Source organism: Eleutherodactylus coqui, chromosome 4, assembly GCF_035609145.1.
Source record: "Eleutherodactylus coqui strain aEleCoq1 chromosome 4, aEleCoq1.hap1, whole genome shotgun sequence".
In the NCBI taxonomy this organism is placed as follows: Eukaryota; Metazoa; Chordata; class Amphibia; order Anura; family Eleutherodactylidae; genus Eleutherodactylus; species Eleutherodactylus coqui.
The window spans coordinates 197,687,137-197,709,948 of NC_089840.1; the positions used below are offsets into that span (position 1 = coordinate 197,687,137).

At 41.9% G+C, this 22,812-nt stretch overlaps 1 protein-coding gene across 2 annotated transcripts in view; it reads right to left on the reverse strand.

Moving 5' to 3' along the window:
* Positions 1–563: 563 nt before the first annotated feature.
* The window catches only part of PSD (pleckstrin and Sec7 domain containing), a 216,582-nt gene continuing 194,333 nt past the window's right edge, over positions 564–22,812 (reverse strand). For both annotated transcript variants that reach the window (XM_066598753.1, XM_066598754.1), the window contains exons 8-13: positions 14,773–14,951; positions 9,460–9,530; positions 7,784–7,941; positions 6,481–6,625; positions 4,008–4,151; positions 564–1,619 (exon numbers count right to left, since the gene is read on the reverse strand). In XM_066598753.1, coding sequence (XP_066454850.1) covers positions 1,374–1,619; positions 4,008–4,151; positions 6,481–6,625; positions 7,784–7,941; positions 9,460–9,530; positions 14,773–14,951 — 943 coding nt within the window. In that variant the 3' untranslated portion in view covers positions 564–1,373. The remainder of the gene's footprint in view (positions 1,620–4,007; positions 4,152–6,480; positions 6,626–7,783; positions 7,942–9,459; positions 9,531–14,772; positions 14,952–22,812) is intronic.

Below are 22,812 nucleotides of genomic sequence, written 5' to 3' on the forward strand. Positions count from 1 at the left end.
CATCAGGTAAAAGTAGTTATAGCACCGTTAGAAAGAGCCAAAGGTTACAAATAGAAAGCCGGAAATATAGGTAAAGTGTAATGTCGCTAATCGAATGTGGTTGGCTGCAAAGTGATCAAATCATGGCGTCCCAGCTGTCTAGAACTACTTAAAAACTGATCTCTAATTGAACAGTCTGGTAATGTTGCTTTTTAATCTACCAAGAATGATGGGTATTCTGTTATGGCTTAAAAGCTTGGCATACAATTTTAATTGTAGTTTCTCCTACGGTTCTAAATTGTCCCAAATTCCTACTCGTACAACTACATTCTCTGGTGACCGATTGAATCCAAAAGAGCCACGGTAGACTGGAGTTCTGCTGGTATTCTTCAGGTGCATCCAAGTTTGACTGTCCAGGTCCAACGCCTTACGGTAAGAAGTCAGTGACGTTTCTGACGCATGCAGAGAATGTTGCGTCTGTGTTGTCTTTTTACATTAAGTGTAAACTTCCCTTTACAGTATTATAAAGAAAATTGACATTCATAGTTTTTTCTTTTTTTCATTTTTTTTTTTTTTTAGCATGAAACATTTCCCAAACCTCAAAAGGAGCATTAATACTACAAAATATCAGCATGACAATCAAATTCAGTAAAGTAGTAAAAGTGCAAAAATATGTCACAAAAAGGGAGGAGTCCAGTAAAGAATTGGCACCATCCTAAAACGAAGAAGCCGTTTTGCCAAATACCTTAAGTTTAGAATCTTAAGTTTCGCTCTGTGAGTCTTGCCTCTTCACTCTTCTCTTCCCTCCTTAGCTTGAGTAGGTGAAACATATACAAAACGAATAGAAATTCTGTACATTGCCCTTTGTGTGTTTAGAACCGGAGGCTTTCATCTCTTTGCTGTCTCCATAAAAAACATTTGTTCAACAAAGTTTATGTGCTGTATGTGTTTCCATGAAGAAGTTCACTTAAGTACGCTAGGAAACGCTATCAGAATCAGTTTTGTTTGCTTTTTTTTTGGTAGGTTCCTGCTAATAAAATTTAAAAATATGGTCCCGCTGGATCTGAATGGCTTAAATATAAAAGAAAGAGTATAACATCTGGACATACAGAAATACATATTGAAAAGCCTCCATTCACATGCTGTTCTCTCCTCTGGCACAGTACATGTAAGATCTCTTGGGCAGTGCTTGTAGTGATTGTGCGGCTTTTCATCCACCACTGTTTTGGAAAAACCTCCAAGGTCTGAACCCGTCAAAGTACGTACCAGCAAAAAGTATTAAATCATGCAATACTTATTGGTACCATCTTGAAATCCCAACATACCACGTATATAGGAAAGAGGGGCCTTTAACTTTTTTCTTTCACCAACCAAGATTTTACCTAGCAGATGGTTCAAGATTTTTGCCTGGTGCTGTTGTGGGTTGTTCTGCAGCTACCTCGCGAAGGCCCATGGCATTTGGCTTTGGTGGATGTGACAGGAGGGTCCAGATTTAGAGAAGGACTGGAACGTGACTTTTTAAGTCCATCCTCATCATTTTCTGCAGAGTCAAATAAGCTGTTTTCAAATGCTTCTAAATCTTCTGTGCCCGCTTTCAGTTTGGCTCTTAAGAGCATGGCGTAAGTGCCGTAACGGGACTTCTGTGAAAACAAAATGACCGAAGTTTAAATAGTTTCCTATATTATACACCTTTCTAAACGTATGATTTCATTACCTTAGACACCCGGTGTCATGTAGTTTGCCCTCGCCTATTAGGAATTTTCATTATTAGAATATTTTATTATAATCTCTCCCCTTCCCTTTCGAAAGGGCAGAGGGGTAGGGCAACGGTCAGAGCCCAATGCCACAAGGTTCAGAACACTGTGATGTTAGGTTCTGCCCAGTGCCCTGCCCACCCTCCTTTCCCCATGAGGCTGCACATGAATTCTCCTGCTATTCTATGCTTATGCTGGACCCACCCCTTATCTCTGGCTTCCCCTATTAGTTGTGGATATGAATTCTTCCATCATAGGATCGGTTTCCACAGGCTGGACTAACGGCAGCCTATTTATACCATTTCTGGACAAAATGTTTAATATTGAGATAATATTGGTACTGTGGTTTCTGAGTTCTGACTGCTCAAAAAAACCCACTTCAAAGAGGCTTGGATGCATATCTGTAAGAGGATTATCATCACTTACAGATTGCTCAGTGTGACACTAGCCTCAGTCAATGTGATGTTGTTACATGAACCCTACTACAGAAACTGTTTAGAGGGGGACACAGGCATACCTGCCACAATTACTGCCGATGATCAAAAAACTCCTGCCACACAGTTATAATAGAGGAGATCAAAGCTCTGCCTCCTGACTGTATACCTATGGGCTGTAGCTTATTTATGTGACTATAGAAGGTAATAATAACTAAACTGTTCTTCCAGCAGGCAGAAATAGTATAACCTCTAGCTAATACTGTGGTGATGCATCATGGTCTTGATGTGAAAATTAATCAAAAAACCTTCACCATCAAGATGGTGCCTAATGTGCATCAGACAGGAGGCTGCAATGCATGGAAGTGGCCACAATACACAGAGAAAACCTCCAGAGTGTGACAGGCAATTAAGTTAGAGGGCAGGGATAAAGTGTTTTTGCCAGAGTGGCCCTTTAAGAGTGGATTTACATGTGGTTTATTTTTGTGCCATGCCAATTTGTCTGTGATGTACAATTATGCCACTTGTGAATCCATCCTGTGTCTATCCCATCTCCACTGCAGCTGAATGCAATATTGTGTTGTTTGTAAATGGCCACTTAAAACTTGGTTTCTGTTGACAGCAGTATCGTTGCAGGGTACCGCTAACAGAAAGTCTAGAATATCTGAAGTATCTCCAGTTTTCAGGACTCCCAGATACATTTTCATATATATCAGTGAAGGGTAATTACCCTTTTTTAAGATTTCCTACTTTAGTTACAATGGTTCTTTGAATTAAATCGCCTCTTATCAAGGTTTTCTGCTTAACTGATATAAGAAGAGATAGCATCTCTCTAGTATCATCCACTAAGTATCAGCGGGGTAACAGAGGTTTATTTTTAAAAAATGTAAATGAGTTCTAAATGTTTCCAAAGCATGTCATGCATCAAGATGTGGGATTTAAGTTTAATTTATTTCTCTCCAGAGTATTTTAACATTTCTCTGTGATAATTAAAGCTGATAATGAACTCATCGCTGGCGTCTACTTGACAAACATCTTGTCGTTCAAAGGTTTCATAACTCTCCTACTGCAGCAAAATAGGAGTAACGACAAGCGTCCCTTACAAAGATATATTCGGATGCACTTAAAGAGTACATGCACTTTCACTTTGGAGCACTCCTGTGTTGTCGGCCATTTTTGTTTTTTTCCGGAAGCTGGAGACAGCCCATTATAGCGCTATATGGTGCCGTCTTCATCTGACGGAAGGAGCCAAAGAGGACACTTTAGTGTCTTTCTATATCCCATTCTAATTAGCATAAACCAGTTCTGAATATGTAGCAAAAGAGCAAATTAATTTTCCCCAAAACCAATGGTGAAGTAGCCTATAAATCAAGAATCATATTACTGTCAGAAAATCTCTACTCTCCCCTCAGGGGATAGAAGAAACAGAAAAACCAGTGCTTCATAGTGCAACACTGTGATAAGAGAAGTATTGGTACCCGAAATAATATAGTCACAGACTGTAATCAGTCCCAGAAACTTCCACATGGACTAGGAAGAAACAAGGGGCATTGCGTGCACTGGACAGAAGACACAAGTTGGGCTTGGAGAGGCAACGTGTTTCAGCGCTGTATCGGCAGCTTCATGCCGGTATGGCGCTGAAATGGGTTGCCTCTCCAAGCCCAAACTGTGGGTTCTGGCCAGTGCGCAGAATACCCCATGTTTCTTTCTCCTCTTCCTCCCCTAAGGGGAGCCTGCAAAATGGGCCAACTCTTATGGTACTAAGGGAAAAATGGATATCATCCTATTAACTTTGAGAGTTCTTAGAAATTTCTGCATTAGAAGGATAGTGGTGATGTACCTCAAATTCTAGATAGTCTTCCTTCTGCTTGAATTCATCCACCTCTTTCCCTTTCACCTTCTTATCCGGAGGAGCTGTGCGATGTTCTATTAAGCTTGATGACATACTCTTGAATTTAGATTCATGTGTTTTCACCTGTTCCTCCTGTACAGCAAATCCAAAAATATAACCATTAAACTTTTTGAAAGTTTACAACATTGTTATAACTGCAGAGCTGCATGTTCTCCAATGTAGCATCATGAGGGATTTTTCAATTCTGGTATTTCAGTCTCATAATTGCAGCATAAATATTCTTTATTTCTTTATTATTCAAGCAAGAAATCTGTGCTGCACTTCTACCTGGTAATGTGGTCTTGTAGAGAACGGGAAGAGGAAGAGGGTTCACGTTTAATGAGCCATATTTTGTGGTCTTTTTTTTTCTTCTTTTTGGTGGTTTATTATAGGTTATTGTGCCAGGGAATGGTTCGGGGGATGCTGTAAAAGCCACTCCAAAACACGTGCACTTTTGATGTTGTGGTTTTTATTGCATCCAAACCACCCCATGTGAATACAGCCTAATGCAGCTCCCTGACCTGGTGGTCAGCTTACTCTTTGTCATACCACCAGCTTCACAACTCATCTATAAGATAGACTAGTAATTATTAGGAAATTATAGTACTAGTGATTCTGGTGGCACAATGCTGTGCTACATGCATGTCACACACACAGCTCTGCTACATGTACATTACATACAGCTCTGCTACATACATTCTTCATCTCATACAACAGGCATTACAAGCAGCACAGCACTCGGGATGAAGAACCTGTAATGACATCACCATCATGCTCTGCCTCTGATCACATGACTGTGACATCGTCACAGCTCCTTCATCCCTGTGCAGATTATAATCTAATAGTAGGTGGACTACATCCCCTACAAACCGCCTGTGGCCTCAGTTGCAATGGCATACTAATGAACACCTAGCTTGACAGCAGCCATGCTTACAGGACCTGTGATTACATCAATGTCATGTGATCGGGGCGGAGCATGTAATTCACTCGGGACGAAGGACCTGTGATGATGTCACCATCATGTGATCAGGGGCAGAGCATGTAACTCACTCACAGATGGACAGTTGGTAGTCAGTATTTTCACTGTTTGGTGCTGTAGAGTCTGGTTCCTTCATAACCATCACACAGCAATATTTGTCACAATTTCTCTGCTCTTCTTGTGATTGGTATTCCCGTAAATGGTACCAGAGTGGGCATCTCCTCCCTTTGAAATAATTTTGGATTTTTTTCTGGATGACATGCTATATAGTATTTCAAGGCACCCAACAGGTCATGTTTTCAGGATATCCTATAGTAAGAACACCTGTGGCAATGTCTGAGGCACCGACAATAATTACATCACCTGTGCAATACTGCAGAAATCCTGAAAACATGACTCATTGGGGTGCCTGAGGACTGGAGTTGAGAAACACTGTGCTATACAATGGTCACATAATCATTTATCTGAACACCTCCTCACATGCCAAATGGTTTATTCGAGCACACATAACTTCTCTTTTCAATGACTATTTCTGTTGCATCTTTAGGTAAGAATAATTTTCTCTCCATTGTTTACCCATATTGAGAACATCTGCAATTGACTCACCAGGATTCCCCTGAGGACAACAGACAGTTCTTCCTGGAGATACTAAAATAGCATTGCCCAATTAATAAACTACGAAATAAAACTGTAACCCTTTGAGTTGCCTTTCCATAGGTTCGAACACAAGTGTGTGATCGGGCTCCGGTTGCCCAAGACAACTGGGACTGTGGTGCTCCTTCAGTAAGGTGGCAGGTGATGAGGCCGGTGTAGTCACCCATAAGGCCAGTCCAGTGGTTGGCAACCACTGGGACCTCTTAGCTTGCATACAGATTAGCTAATGCCAGAGTCTAACCCCACACCCAATGCTCATCATGTTATGTGGCCTCAGCTGTAATCAAGCTCATAGTTGGCTTGTATGTATATGCACTTTTTTTAGTATCTATTTAACATCCTTGTCTGCATTTCTCTGATACACAATGATCACCAGATACAGAATTATCTCACTGCTACCAGTAGAGCTCAATAAATATATTAATGCCGAAAATTAACAAATCTCTGTATGGAAATGGCAACAATGCAACTACTTGATGAGTTGGTCAGTACACTACTGAGCTGAGCATGTACATTAATGGGAAGTCATAGGCAATTGCGGGATGCCATACAAGTGATCTGCCAAAAGCTACCCCTATTGTTCTATACACAGGGGTTAATAGAAAAAAACAAAACCAAGAAGTCCAAAAACAGGATCTATTAATTTGCAAGCAAATAGAATGAGAAAAGAGACAAGACGCATGCTAAACATAGCAAAACATAAATTCATATGTAAGAACCACAAGAAAATTGGTGAATTCTATTTAATTTTTAAAGTAGCCCAAGAAACAAGAAGATGCAATTTGATACCTGGGACAGGCGGGTGATGGCACTTGGAAGGAGTGGCCGACTAAATTTTTTATGTGATCCAATCGCAGCTGGGAATGGAGGAGCCGAAAACATTGCTGCCACTACATTAATGCGGGTGATCCATGAATGCATCTGTTCTGTATTCCTGATGAAAAAAGAAAAGGTCATTCTAAAGAGAGCGTTCATACAAATGCCACTACCAGTAAATATAGCATCAGAAATCACCAGCATGGTTTGTCGCCACCTTAGTGTGTTGTGGTCATTTTTAAAGTATTACAAAGTCAACAAAATCTTTTGCATGTAGTGGGAAAAACCCTATAAAGGCTAAATAGGGATGATACGGAAAACAAAAGTACACATTGATGAAGCTTTTCAATGACCAAAATCAGATTCGAAAATTCAGTCGGCTGCAATTGGTCAAATCTTTCAGTTTCTATATTTAGTGCATCTACTTTATTACTGCTTGGACCATGTATAGGTCCGAATTCTCATCCTGATGCAAAAAAACACTGATTGTTAGTAAAATTGGCCCAATTAGGTAGAAGGACATTCAATTTGGATATACAGCTAGACTACTGCAACTGCCCTCGTTTGCAGTCTACTGTTGGACTAGCGCTCTTTCCAATCCAACCTAAACTCTTACACCCAACTCACATTCCTCGCCTTCTGCTAATGCTATTTCCCTCTGTTTGCCCTTCCATCAAAGGATCCAATTCAATTCTGTTTTGTCCCATATTTCTTCTCTAATTCACTATTACCAGCCCACATGCAACCATCCTCTGCCAATAACAACTCTGTCTCGTGCATATAAGACTTCTCTTTAGACCACAATCAAACTAGCGTATTTGTATCCGTCTGTATTGCAGATGGCATTGTGTCAGTATGTCTTCTGTAGCTCATCTGTATTTGCTTCCCTATTTTCTCTCATTGGTTTCATTTTCTACTGGGCAAAAATAGACCTCAATAGAAAATAATACCAAATAATGTAAATGGGATGAATCCATATTTTAATCCCTTTACATAGGCTATAATGGATGTATTTTCTGGCAAAACGTAGCGCATGCTGCATATTTTAAACATGGCGGTGAAAAAAAAATCCACTAGGGTCTGCAAAACACGGATTAAATACGGATTTGCCATCCGCAGCGCACTTAGGTAATAATATGAGTCTGTAGTTTGATTGCACTTTGCCAGTCAATAAAGGGTAAAGTTAGAGAAGTTAGCTCTAATATTTCTGAATGATCGGAGCAGCCCGGTCATTGACCATCAGCGGACATTTATTGCAATGGTTATTATGACTCACTGAGCTTGAAAGAGGAACACTCTCCAGTCTGCTGTTCGTAGGTAAAAGACATTTGGCCTTTTGTTATAGTCAGACGCTCTGGTAGCTAGAGAATGATGTATGCTGATTGCATTTTTCAAGTCTTCTTCAGAAATTGGCTTTCCTGGTTTATATTCCTCCTAAAATGTAGACAGCAAGAATATTACTGTACCCGAGTGTCAGAGGCCCGCAGTGAATAGATGCTACGCAACATCAGATCATTTATTGAAATTGCATTCTGAGTCAATATTTTATGTTAGGATGAATGTTAAGGTCACATTGATAGAGATTTGGCAACGACATGTATTGCTAATTTTATCAAGGAGCAATTCTGAGCAAGGAGGAAAATGCTGACAAGCCACCTGAAAAGGAAGTGAGCATTCTACCATGTTGGATGGTCTAGAACCACAATGTCAAACTCGGGGCAAATTCTCTGGATTAGTGAAATGGAGCTACTATGATTATTCAACGTAGCAGAGTCATAGTAACATAGTATGTAAGGACAAAAAAAGACATATGTCCATCAAGTTCAGCCTATTACTCCCCCCCCCCCCCCAATGTTGAACCAGAGGAAGGCAAAAAACCCCAATGAGGCAGAAGCCAATTATCCACATTTAAGGACAAGTATTTCCTTCCCAACTCCAATCAGAATAATCCCCGAATCATCAACCCTGCTGAAGTAATCAGTGATATATATCGCTCAAGAAAGGCATCCAGGCAGAAAGGTCTATAGTCTCACTGCTTTTACAGTAAAGAACCCCCTTCTATGTCAGTGTAGAAACCTTCCTTCCTTTAGATGTAGTTAGAGTCACAGTCCTGGGTATAATAGATGATAGGAGAGATCTCTGCATTGTCCCCTGATATATTTATACATAGTTATTAGAGCGCCCCCTTGTTACAGTCACAGTCCTTGGTATAAATAGATGATGATAAAGTTCTCTGTACTAACCCCTGATATATTTATACATAGTCATTAGAGCGCCCTCTTGTTACAGTCCTGGGTATAAGTAGATAATGGTAGAGATCTCTGTATTGACCCCTGATATACATAGTTATTAGAGCGCCCCCTTGTTACAGTCCTGGGTATAAGTAGATGATGGGAGAGATCTCTGTACTGACCCCTACTATATTATACATAGTTATTAGAGCGCCCCCTTGTTACAGTCTTGGGTATAAGTAGATGATTGGAGAGATCTCTGTATTGACACATAATATATTTATACATAGTTATTAGATCGCCCCTTAGCCTTTTTTTCTAAGCTAAATAACCCCAATCTTGATAACCTCTCTGGGTATTGTAGTCCGCCCATTCCATTTATTACTTTAGTTGCCCACCTTTGTACCCGCTCAAGCTCTGATATGTCCTTCTTGAGTACCGGTGCCCAAAACTGTCCCCAATATCCCATGTGTGGTCTGACCAGTGATTTGTAAAGAGTCATTAATACTTTCACACTGGTACAAAAATTGCAATTCCCAAGCTGTTCTGTATACCATTGGAAATGCTGTTGTATGTTATTGTGCTATAAAGGAGAATTATAGCCCTTCGCCCAACATCCCTTCCTGTTCTGCTTTGCCTGCGATGTACCACACAGACTTCTTGCATGCCCTATCCCTGAATGCATAGTGTAACAAACAGTTAATACTGCAGTGAACTATACCTTCTGTAGATATAGGATCATCCCCTTCAATATTCCATGGAACGTTTTCCATCCCCTCTTTCCTCTCGGTGCTACAAGCAATGAACAAGAAAGACAATTCATGCTGCAGTTCAATGCATTCATACAATTAAGTGTCATTTACTCTGAGTGCTAACCTCCTCATGCCGGTTTGATTGTTGGAGATCCAGCCTTCAAGACCCCAATTGATCAGCATAATAAAGGGACCCCACCACCACCATTACAATGGCTTATCAGTAGGAGCAGCTGTGCCCGTTCTTCAGCTCGTCAGAATCGAGTAAATTTAGGTTGGCATAAGTTTGGCAGGTATATGCTGGGTACCTTTTGTTCAACTGAAAAAGTATAGTTTCTTCTTGATACACTGATCCCACAAAAAGGTCTACCATGCGGTAAAGATTTTTTTAACAATGGGTGTCAGTAGCAAACTTACAGGGGCTGGACCAATATATAGAAACACCATACAAAATGCATGACTTAAGTTACATGGGATCATAAATCAGATTTCAATAAAACATGTAGAGACTGATTTTAAGTGAAGGTAATATGAAACAGATGCGGCCGGGCAGAAGTGACCATCTGCCCGAGCAACAAGGTCCTATTGGTCAGGGGTTTGAGCCTCTCAGCTTCTGTTACCACCCAGAGCAGGGCAAGAAGTGAAGTAAACACAAATTTGGTGGGAAAACTCTCAGCCAAGCTAGGGCCAAAAGGGCAGCTCAGTGCTAATGATTACAATCCCACGCATTTCGTGTTTCCATATATTTGTCTAGCCCCTGTACAGTTGCAATGAATGTAGTGCTTAGACTATTGCATCCATAGACTAATTTCTGTGTAATACTGTATCGACTATACATCTTGATATACACTGATGTCCGCAATTACAGTCCCTTGTTTAGTGAATAAGAAGGACAGAATGAGCCGACGCTGACTTTTATGCTGCATAAAATGAATGACGTATGAAAAGTGAATGATTCTTCTTTGTCGCTCAGTGGTTGGTTCGCGTTTAGTCCGAACGATTATGTTCATTTTCGCTTGTTTGAATGATAATTGTTCCATCTAAGTGCAGCTTATCACAGACGGGTAAATAGGCTTGTGAAGGGGAGGTTATGCTTAACTGCCTGCAGCCATGCATCCCCTTAGCACATATGTCTGACCGGAGACTGATTCTGTACATTTATGCTATCCGCTGTTTGCTGTTGTGTATTATATTACTTTTCTCTGAGGGTGATGTGCCCCTTTAAGGGTATGTTCATGTTGCAATACGCAAAGCACATTTTTCAGCATGGCTTCCATCTCTTAAAAACTTCTGCAGAAATCTGTTGCTAAGGGCTCTTTCACGCGACCGTATGCGATTTTACGATTGCCCGTACGCGCCGTAAAATCGCACGAATGAAAAATTGCTGCGATCAATTCCTGCACTTTAGCCGCATATTTTCTGTCGCTCACATGGGCGGCCGTTGCATATCAACAAAAAATACGCTGCAACATGGAAATCCATCATTCAGCAAAAATCCTTGGAATGGCAATTAATGCCAAATTCGGGCCAGCTGTTTTCTTTTACCCTCCCTTTTTTTTCCTGCTTCCATAGGAGTCTATGGGAGCTTCCTGCATATCTTGACAAACAATAGGGTAAGACCTATCTTTTGACGCGGCGTTTAAAATTGCAGATCAAAAACGGTCGCTGATGTGCTATTTTTCCCGGCGCAATTTTTTTACGCACCCAAAAATAGTTCATGTGAATAAATACATTGGAATCCAACGCTTCACATGGGTGGATTTTTTGACTTGCCTAAATAGCTGCGTATATACGCTTGTGTGAATATATATATGCTGTAGTATGTATTTTGGAACAGAATTTCCGCAATGATTCCATGTGTAACTTGCATGTCTGCATCTTCACTGCAGGGGACCCTTTTATCCATATGGGCATCATAGAGGGGTGACTTCCCCACCACTGACCTGATTCTCATCAGTCTTCATCACTATGGAGATCCCTCCTAATTCATACCACTTTAATTCACATTTTCCTTGGTATTTTGGACCCACATTGAAGGGCTATTCCGGTGATTCAAAGTAAAAGTTTTCTGCTCCATAAGGTGATAACATATAATGCTATAACTTGTTTTACAAAGCTGCAGAGATATAGCTGTAGCTGAGCTTCCCCCTGCTTAGTTCTCTATTGGTATCCAGTGGTTACGTCCTGTACGCTCAGCTGTTTTACTGGTCAGGCACGCTCAGTGGCTTCACATTTAGTACTGACAACACAGTTTGTAGAGTTGTGAATGCACACTCGTCAGTAACTGGCAGTGGGGCATTGTGGGAGATGTAGTTTTTGTACTCCTCAATGGCCATTTTAAATAACAATGTGGAGATCTGAAGCTGGAAAGTGGCGGTGGCACAGGTCAACAAAAAAGGTCCTAGAGTTCAGTTTGATGATTTAGATGAGCGTTTTGTAGTAATGCCAATAAGTGGAAATGTTAGAGGAATTTTAAACATTTTGCCCAGTCTCTGGAATTCCTCTTTAAGTTTCATACTCACACTGTGGCAGCCTAAATTGGACCTCAATCCTTTACCCACCTTTTCTGGTCAAATGTAAGCCCGCTCATACAATCCTCCCCGCTGCCTATTTTTTTTTACTCTTTTTATAATTAGTTTTCATTCTAAAACCATACATAAACTGAGAATACTTCTGATGCGTATACTTATGTGATGACTGCCTGAACATGATGTAAGTCTAGCGGAAGTTCTGTGTCACCTTGTGAGGATGGCCAATTGTCATGGGGATTCGTATAGCCAGGCAATGATCCCCAGAGAAAAGGGCATATAAACTGGCATCCAGGAGGAGGACAGCTGCCTCTTCAGTGCCACATTTTAAAGGTACAGTTGCAAGGAAAAGTAAGAGAACCCTTTGGAATTATCTGGATTTCTGCACTGATTACTAATAAAATGTGGTCTGATTGTTATGTAAATTCCAATGATAGACAAATACTATGTAATTAAAGTAATGCACACAGTGCTAATGTCCATGTCTGTTATGGAGCAGCAATCACCTCCACCAATAGAGGTGAGCGAGCACCAAAATGCTCGGGTGCTCGTTACTCAGGGCGAAATTATCGCGATGCTCGAGGGTTCGTTTCGAGTAACGAACCCCATTGAAGTCAATGGGCGACCCGAGCATTTTTGTATATCGCCGATGCTCGCTAAGGTTTTCATTTGTGAAAATCTGGGCAATTCAAGAAAGTGATGGGAACGACACAGAAACGGATCGGGCAGGCGAGGGGCTACATGTTGGGCTGCATCTCAAGTTCCCAGGTCCCACTATTAAGCCACAATAGCGGCAAGAGTGCCCCCCCCCCCCCGCACTGTCAGCATAAAGATCGTTCTCCTCTGCCACAGCAGTAACAGCTGTGGCAGAGAAGAACGATGTTAGCCCATTGAATTCAATGGAGCCGGCAATACAGCAGGTTCCACTGAAAGCAATGGGCTGCCGGCGTGCGCGGGATGAATTGTCGGGAAGGGCTTAAATATAGAAGCCCTTCCCTGCAATTCATCCAGAAATGTGTAAAAATAAAAAAAATATACCGTATATACTGGCGTATAAGGCGACGGGGCGTATAAGACGACCCCCCAACTGTCACCTTATACGCCGGGAATACAGCGGAGCAAAAAATAAAAATCATTACTCACTTCTCCTGGCGTTCTGCGGCGCTGCTGCAGGATGTCGTTCCCTCCTGGTTCCCGGCAGAGCATTGCTTTCTGGACGCAGAGCTTGAAATCCCCACCTCCAGAAAACACACGTGCCTTCAGCCAATCACAGCCAATGACAATGATGTCATTAAATGGCTGTGATTGGCTGACGGCGTGTGTTAGCTAATCACAGTAGCTTTCTGAAGGCGGGGATTTCAAGCCCTGCGTCCAGAAAGCAATGCTCTGCCAGGGACCAGGAGGGAGCGACAGCCTGCAGCAGCGCCGCAGAACGCCGGGGGAGGTGAGTAATGAATTTTTTTTTGACACTTTCTTTTTTTTTGTATTACCGGCGTATAAGACGACCCCCGACTTCAGAGCAGATTTTTCGGGGTTCAAAAGTCGTCTTATACGCCAGTATATACGGTATATACTTACCTTGTCCCGGCAGACGGAGTTCAGCGCGGCCGGCCTACAGTGGGTGTGAAGAGGGTGTGAGTCAGACCTGCCCCCTTATTGGCTCAGCGCTGAGTCTGACTCACACCCCCTTCACACCCACTGCCGGCCGCCGCGGCTGAACTCCGTCTGCCGGGACAAGGTAAGTAATAGTATATATATATATATATATATATATATATATATATATTTTTATTATTTTTTTTATTTTAACACATTTCTGGATGAATTGCAGGGAAGGGCTTATATATTTAAGCCCTTCCCGACAATTCATCCTGCGCTCGCCGGCAGCCCATTGCTTTCAGTGGAACCTGCTGTATTGCCGGCTCCATTGAATTCAATGGGCAAACATCGTTCTTCTCTGCCACAGCTATTACAGCTGTGGCAGAGAAGAATGATTTGTCTTCTATATGTTCTCAATGGGGTCGGCGCTGCTGCCGGCCCCATTGAGCGCATATAGAGAAGAGAACAGGAATCGCAGATCGCAGATAGGTGCGATCTGCGATTTCTATGGCCTAAGAAGGACCGTTGGGTTCTTGAAGCCTAAAATCACTCCTAACGCTCTCCCTATAGCAGCTCCGGCATCAACAGCACTTTCCCTGAACTATGTCAGAATGCATCTGTGGCGAGCTGCGGGCGGGCAGATTTTAATACTCGGGTGACACCTGATCTCGCCAGCCACTTACTGCGCGGGGGGGGGGGGGGGTATAGGGCTGGAACATCACAGGAGGAAGTTGTAATGCCTTCCCTGTCTTTCTATTGGCCAGAAAAGCGCGCTAACGTCTCAGAGATGAAAGTGAAAGTAACTTGAACATCGCGTGGTACTCGTCTCGAGTAACGAGCATCCCGAACACGCTAATACTTGAACGAGCATCAAGCTCGGACGAGTACGCTCGCTCATCTCTATCCACCAACTAAGATTTGCACAATGTTAAGGAGGAATTTTGGACCCTTCCTCCCTGCAAATGTATTTCATTAATATTTCTGTCTGTATACAACTGGCTTTCATAATGTGACCTAAAAGTTCCCACAATGCACTGCTCTAGTAATAGAAAACAGTAGAATTCTAAATGTACATAGAAATCTGAAGAACAGAAAAGCAAATCAGTAAGGTAAAAAATCTAACCCACACATCATCCATCTTCCACTAATACTCACTTTTTTTGCAGTCAGGATCTGCATGGATTTTGCGGACCAACACTCCGTACTTGTAAGTTGTGATATTAGAATCCTGGGAGAAATCAAGGAATGGTTTTCCACAGCTATTAATGCGTTTTATGGATTTGGGGTTTGGATCCGCAAGTTCTGACAGGGATCTCCTCAGTTCCTCTTCATCTCTGCATAGATAAAACAAAATGTGTTCATGCACACAAATAGGATTGAAATTGGAGTATCAATGTATAAAACCAGTTATGATTGTCGGTTTTGTTATGGTTGACTTATGACTGGCTGGTTGAATCACTTTCATTGTAAATGTAAATGCAAAATATTTTATGCAAAAAACACTAGTAATAAAATCTTCTGCTACAGCTCATTTGAAGATAAAATAGTCATGAAGCGTGGTGTAAGTAGTCATGAAGTATAGCACTGGGCAACTTGTAGGGTCATCTAAATAGCCTTGGCTCTAAAGAAAAGGTCAAAAGAAGATCAGTCCATTCTTCAGTGATCATGAAGAACCAACTTTTTATAATGTCTTATAGAAGTAATATGAATAATCAGCTATGTAAATAGTTCAGCTATTACAGCAGAGGGAGTAAGATGGTATTTCTTAAACTTTTTGAGAAGTGCCCCCCTCCTGTATTAATGGAGTGGCAGCTGGGCAGGCACGCTGCTGCATTCTTCTCAGTGTGATGCCGAAGTTAGCTGAGCGCTGTACTTGGCTTCTCTTCAACAGTCCCATAAAGATTAATGGAGTGGCAGCACACATGCTCAACTGCTGCTCCATTCTTATAAGGGAATATGGGACCCCCGTTCCTGTGATTGGTGGGCGTCCCAGAAGTTGAGTCTTGGTGAACAGAAAAAGCAACATAGAAGTAAAAAATAAAATCTGCATATATTTATTACAAGAGGCCAATGGATAAATACTTTTTATGGCCACTGTCTTTCTAAGGAGAGTTTAACATCTGCATTGGAGAATCCGCTTTCCTCCTCCATTTGGGGAGCAGGAAAGGGGAATCCCCGCAGACAAATGGTTATGTCTCTGGATGGAACTGAACAGCGCCGAACAGACCACATTGACTATTATGGGGTTCAGTTGCTTTCCGCACAGCTGACTAGCTTTTGGACATTTTCAACCTAATCTCCAACAGACCCTCCAGGCGGAGGAGCCGCCGCAGATGTGAAACTAGCCTAACTCTCTCAGTGGGTTTACAACCTGTATCTCTCTGGCTGTTGTGAAACTACAGTTCTCAGCAAGGCATAATTAAAAGGTCATTGTCATTTCAACAAACTTTACATACATCGATAGTAGAAGTGAATATAAGGAACTTGTAATATATCTTAGCAAAGAAAAATGCCTCTTTCTCCACTTATGCTTTCCTTCCTTTCTCCTCCTAAACTGTTCACTCACTCTGAAAAAACTGCTTGTTTCCCAAGACAGACTGTGAACTCAGTACAAAACTACATGCTGCCCACAGAAGTCTATGGAAAGAGGAAAGGGTAGGAAGAAGAGGAGATGAATGAGAGAAGCAGATACACACACAGAGGCTGCTACAGTGAATACTTTTCTATCTCACCCCGTGTTTTATTCACATCAGTACCGTTCAGTACTTCTCTATAATGTTTTATATGTTACTTATAGACTTCTTAAAGAAGTTCAGACCCATTAGAGAAATACAGACCCCCAGAACAGAAACCCTAAGTAAATATAGACCCTAGAGCAGCCCCCTAAATAAATACATACCCCAGACCAGGTCCCTAAATACAGACCTCAAGCTTGACCCTTAAAGAAATCCAAAAGAAGCACACACCCCAGTCCAACTCCTTACAGAAATACAGACCTCTCATGTAATACAGACCCCAGACCAGACCCCCTTTTCAGACATGCAGATACTAATCTCTCCCTGTTCCTACAATTCTCTTACTTCCTGGGTGCCATCATGGACCACAACCTGATGCTAAAGTCAGCATCATGGATACGAGTATTGCCTGTGGGTAAAAGGCCTGCAGGAACACAGAGAGGTGGGTATATATTTATGAAGCTGAATTGCCTGGGTTATCTGTCTGTCTCCAGGTGACCAGGAAATTTCTCAGACATTCATGGAGAGTTGGCGAGTATGATTATTTAGTCTTCACATAGGACTTGAAAGACCCTTTTTCAGCAGCCATTACTTCTCTGTCCTTTATTAACTCATCTGGGATTACAAATTAAATGGTAAGGCCGGCTGTCCACGGGTGTTGCGAAGTCCCGCTGCAGATCTCCGCCGCGGGAGCTGCCGCCACTGCCCAATCTTTGCCGGTCAGCCCTATCTAATAGATAGGTCGATTGCGGAGAATCGGAATCACAATGATTCTCCGCTCGTGGACAGGGCCGGCGCTTTCCATGCTATGGAAAGCGTCGGCCGGCGTGATTCGACGGCGGTTTACCCCCGGCGAATACATGTCCGTGGACAAGGGGCCTAATACAATACAATTGATAAAAAGCTATATGTACCCCACAATGGTACCAATAAAAACTACAGCTCATCATGCAAAAAACAAGCCCTCACAGAGCTCCATGAAAAAAAAGGTATTGAATGCAGCGAAGGAATTTTATTGTGCAAAAGTAGAAAAACCTATAATAATTATATAATTTTGGTATTGTCATAATCGTAGCAGCCTGCAGAAAAAAAATGATCATATCATTTATACTACATGATTAATACTGAGGAAAAAAAACAATGGTTGAATTGAAGTGTTTTTTCTCCCTGCCCTCTAAAAAAAGTTATGTAATCCCTTATATGTACTCCAAAAAAATGGTACCAATAAAAACTACTGCTCTCTATGCAAAAAAACAAGCCATCATACAGCCAGGTGGATGGAAAACTAAATTTATAGCTTTTGAAAAGAGGAGATGAAAATCCCCCAAAAAGTGTTGCGTCCTTAGGCCCTAAGGGGCTAAAGAATGCAGTTTGGCGCTGAGTGACTGCTTAATACAAACAATAAACTTTAGATGATAAAGGCTTTACATCTGTTTCGGAAGCTCTAGCACAGATCTGGCTGAAAATACTGGATGAATAAGTGCTGTATGCAACTCTTTTTCTTCCATCCAAAAGCCGTGCAGCTGGGCGAATCCCATCATAGTCATTGGAGTCCGTCCGGCGCTGTTCCATTCCGTCCAGAGACCCAACCATTCGGCTGTGGGGATTCTCTGTCGCTTGTGTACACGATATACGTTTTTTGACTGAAGAATGATCCAGTTATTTGAGAAGAAAATATCATAATCTACACAATACTATACATACCGTGTTTCCCCAAACATAAGACCGTGTTTTATATTAATTTTCGCCCCAAAAGAGGAGCTAGGTCTTATTTTTGGGAGATGTCTTTTTATACTTACCTAGCAGGCTCTGCCCACATCCCTCCCATTGCTCTCCAGAGCTCCGACGTGCTTCTTGCAGTGCTTGGCCGCCCCGAGAAGATTACTCCTCATAAATCCCGCCCCCAGGAAGCGATGGCTCTGATTGGTTCTCGAGTGCTGCTCAGCTAATCAATGCAGCTCTCAATTTATAAATCCCGTAACAAGAAATTGATTTTCTGTGGGTGGCCGAGGACTGCAAGAATCGTGTCGGAGCTTCGGAAACCAGCTGGGGGGACCTGGATCCTGCTAGGTAATGTATTCCTTTTTTTATGTAATGCAGCCAGAGCTTATTTTTAGGGTAGGACTTATATTTTAAGCCGCCATGAAAATCTCAAAAAATATGGGTAGGGTTTATTTTCGGGGAAACAGGGTATTTATAATGGGGCTAAAGTAGTGCACAAACCAATAGAGAAACCCATTTTCAACACTGGTAACCTCTTTGTCAATTTCCTAGCTTGCCCCTCTGAAGCCGTTCAGCGTGACAAGAATTGCTTTGATTTTTTTTCAATAATTAGCTCCAAAAAAGTGAGTGTGGCCTGCCAAGAAGAACGAAGCATGTAATAACACCATCTGACGAGTTACATGTATACAGGGAAATCAACAACTCTAATCAAGCCGATAGCGAAGATGACGGTTCAAAGCTACAAATATCACCACAATTACCCAATTACTCAACCGCTGAATATAGAATGTCACTTCTATCGATGGTGAATATGGAGCCAAAGTATGCTTTGTTTGCATTGATCTTCATCTCTGCTGACAGATTGCCATACTGTGTCATTGCAATTGGATGTCTGTTTTTAAGCCAAATAAGCACAAAGTTTTTGGCACAAATGTGTATTCTCATTTATCCAATCTCCGAAACAAACCCAACACAATGGAAAATAAACATCCTCCTTTATTTACCTGCATGCTGTTTGTAGGTACAAATGTACAAGCCAAGGAGTGGTTGGGTACAGGCCCCAGGTCTACAGACTGTATCAATAAGACTTCTGGCAGTAGGAACACTGTTTATGAAAGTATAAGCCACTATACAACCAGCATAATAGCAGTATAAATAGCGTACAGATGTGGCGATATTATTGGTTCTTGAAATAAATATTAAATATATATATTAATATGATATATAATATGACATGGCAATGTGCTATCTTTGATGAGTAGGTAAATCTACTCTACTACCTGATCCCATAGAGCCATTTGTGCACAAATACAAATGTAGACTAAGTGACTGTAATATGATTCCTCAGCTCTGTTCTCATGTCTGCTGTAGCTTCCACCTCCTTCCTGTCTAGGATTTAGCTGTTTCATACTATATAGTTTTTATTGGTGAGTGTCGGGGTTTCTGTATATTTATATACAGGCAGGGAAAGCAGAGCTACAGGCTACTGGATGGTGACCCATTTCCCTAATAAGATACATTAAAAAGTTTCATATATTTACATCTAAGTTATGAAAGAAAAAAAGTTACAACTACATGTACACTTCTCCACATGAAAGTCTACAGGATGCAGGTCCTACTTCTAGGACCTGCACCTATTTCTAGTTCTGAATGCAGTGGTTGAGGTTAGTCAGGACTTACAGAAACAGCCAAGAGGGTATTGCTACACTGTTTCTATAACTCCTAGAGGAGTCAATGGGAGTTATAGAAACAGAGGAGTACAGTACGTTACACTGTGTCTATAGCTCCTGAGGCACGGAAACATTATACCTTGCTGTGGTTCGCTGTTTCTCTAACTCCCATTTCTATGGAAGTTAACAAAACAGCGCAGTGATGCCAACTTGGCTATAGATTCTGACCTCCACCGACCACCACTTACAGCTGGGCTGGGGGCAGCATTAGACAGATGTAGGTCCCAGAGGTGGGACCAGCATCCATCAGTCTTCCATGGCAGGTCTTGTTATATCTTGATATGTTATAACAGTCTTAGATGGCGTTACCTGCTGCTAGGAGTTTTTGGATATTGTACATGTCTGGTAGCTAGGACTATTTAATACACTTTTGACAGGTACAAATAAAAGCTAAATTACAAAATAAAAAAAATCCCGATACCCCTATATTTTCTGAAAGTAGACACCTGACACATTGTGGAAATACCACGTAGCTCTTTATACACACTGACAGTTTCATGCAATTTTCTATCAAAATATAGTTTTTCATTAAAATGCTTTAAAGTTAAAGGGGTTGTCCAGGGTTAGAAAAAACATTGCTGCTTTATCCAAATACAGCGCCACCCTTGCCCATTAGTTGTGTGTGGTATTGTAGCTCAGCTTCCATTCACGTCAATGGAGCTGAGCTGCAATACCATACACAACCCTACGGACAAGGGTGGCACTGTGTTCGAAGAAAGTAGCCATGTTTTTCTAACCCCTTTAATACTAGTGGTTAAAAATGTGACCCAAGTGGAAAATTAGATGTGCAATACTTCCTCAAAGTAAAAGCTCAACATGTGGAGAGTCCAAAGATGAAAGGAGAAAACAGGGTGCAGCAACTGCTGCTAGGTGCTAGAAGCAATGGGATGAAACTGAAAGGGAGGAGACACAGATTAGATATTAGAAAAAAACTTTCTGACAGTGAGGGTGATCAATGAGTGAAACAGGTTACCATGGGAGGTGGTGAGTTTTCCTTCAATGGAAGTCATCAAACAAAAGGTGGACAAACATCTGTCTGGGATGATTTAGTAAATCCTGCACTGAGCAGGGGGTTGGTCCAGATGACCCTGGAGGTCCCTTCCAACTCTACCATTCTATGATTCTATGAATATTCAGCATGTATGAGAGCCCTCAATACAATCCAATGAGAGAGCTGTTACTTAAGGAATCTATCACCATGAACCCAATCCAAACTACTATAATTAGTGCATAGCTAAAGACACACAGATTCCAACTATGTAATTATTATGTCTGAACTCACTTTCATTCCTCCACACTAAACTGCCAAACAGTCCATGCTCTGCATTGTAATGCATACCCAGGACTCCTAAACTCTGGTAAATACGTAGAGCAGACCTCTAGATGCTTCTTTAAAGGGGTTGTCCGACATAAAAGTTCTTTATAAAAACAGGTCACTTTTGTGTGGCATGGATAAGGAGGGGTATCATCACTTCTTAGGGAGAGCACTAAGAAGGTGAGTGAGGAGACTTATAAGGCCATCCATGATCCTCTGGGTAATATGCAAATAAGGACGATGGAACAATTCCTCTGCAGCGCTACATATTGGATGGCAGCATTCCTTCAAATCAATGCTTAACTCTGCAGCGGCCAAGCCATGGACCCGGCTGTTGCCGGTGAAACCACAGGGTTCTTAAGGTAGTTTCACGGGTAGCTCTGTGATTTTTTCCCGGCAATAGCTGGCTCAGTTGTGCGCAATGTAAAATAGAACAGTCAAATGGTAAACGATGATAATAAGTCCTAAAGGGTGTTGTCACGTGACACCAGTACCTCTTTTCTAGCAAACGGATATTCGTTGTTAAATTAGAGAGTCCACAAACCAAAAGCATACTTTTCAAACCGGAAGTACACGGTTTCTTTTTACTCACTGAATCCAACTTTGATTTCTCCAGAAACAGCACAAGTAAACAGTCTTAGACACGACACTACTGACAGCCTTCTTCGTCTCTAATTTCATTCAGTTACTCACACACGTTCTCTTAGGAGACACTTTTCCTTCCTGAAATCTAGATGTCCTCAATCCCAGTTATCTGAGGTACCATCCCCGGGGGTAATATTCCTGACACAGTGAGGCAACACACAACTCTTGCCTCTTTTCCTTATGTCTAGTTTTCTACTCGTGACTTGTCATAGCAGGAGTTGCTACTCTGTGCTTTGGTTCCAGGAGGGAAGATTATCTCACGGAAAATTAGATAGGCCCACGGCTCTGCATAGGCAGAAGCAAAAGCGAGCTTCAGCCTCCCACTGACATGTCCTCTTCTGCCGACTACATATCTACAACTCCTCAAATAAATCTACACTAGACTCTGCCTCCCAACTACTTCTAAACTCCCACAATACAACACACAACCAACAAGTTAAGTGAGACAGGACTGCCACAACAAAGCTTGTTATCACTACAAGGATCACAAACCAACGCGGATACACACATGTACATAAAAGACAGCTTACACATAACGAACATACAACTACCTTAAAGACACCCAACTCTGGGCCACTACAACCCTTTATACAGGTCTATAGAGCAATGATTGGGAATTGAAAACTAAGGCAGAATCCATACACAGACAGCCGTTTCTGGGTTTTTGCCGCTCATCAATGTGCAGTAGGATTCTGGCTTGGCTAGTGAGAGGCCTGTGATGTGGGTCAGGAAGAGTATCCTCATACCTTAGTGAGAGCACCAAGAATGTGAGTGAGGAGACTTATAAGGCCATCCATGCTCCTCTGGGTAATATTCAAATAAGGAAGATGGAACAATACCTCTAGAGCACCATCTATGTGTGGCAAGCATAATAGAGCACTCATGCTCACCTCTCCCCATGTGTCCCCGCCAGCGGCTCCGGGTCTCCTTGCTGACATAATATTTACAGGCTGCATTCAGCCTGTGGCTTCCCATGAGCAGGCTGCTGCAGTCAATAACTGCGCTCTGTCATTGGCCTGCAGCAGGAGGTTTAGGGGACGTCACAGGT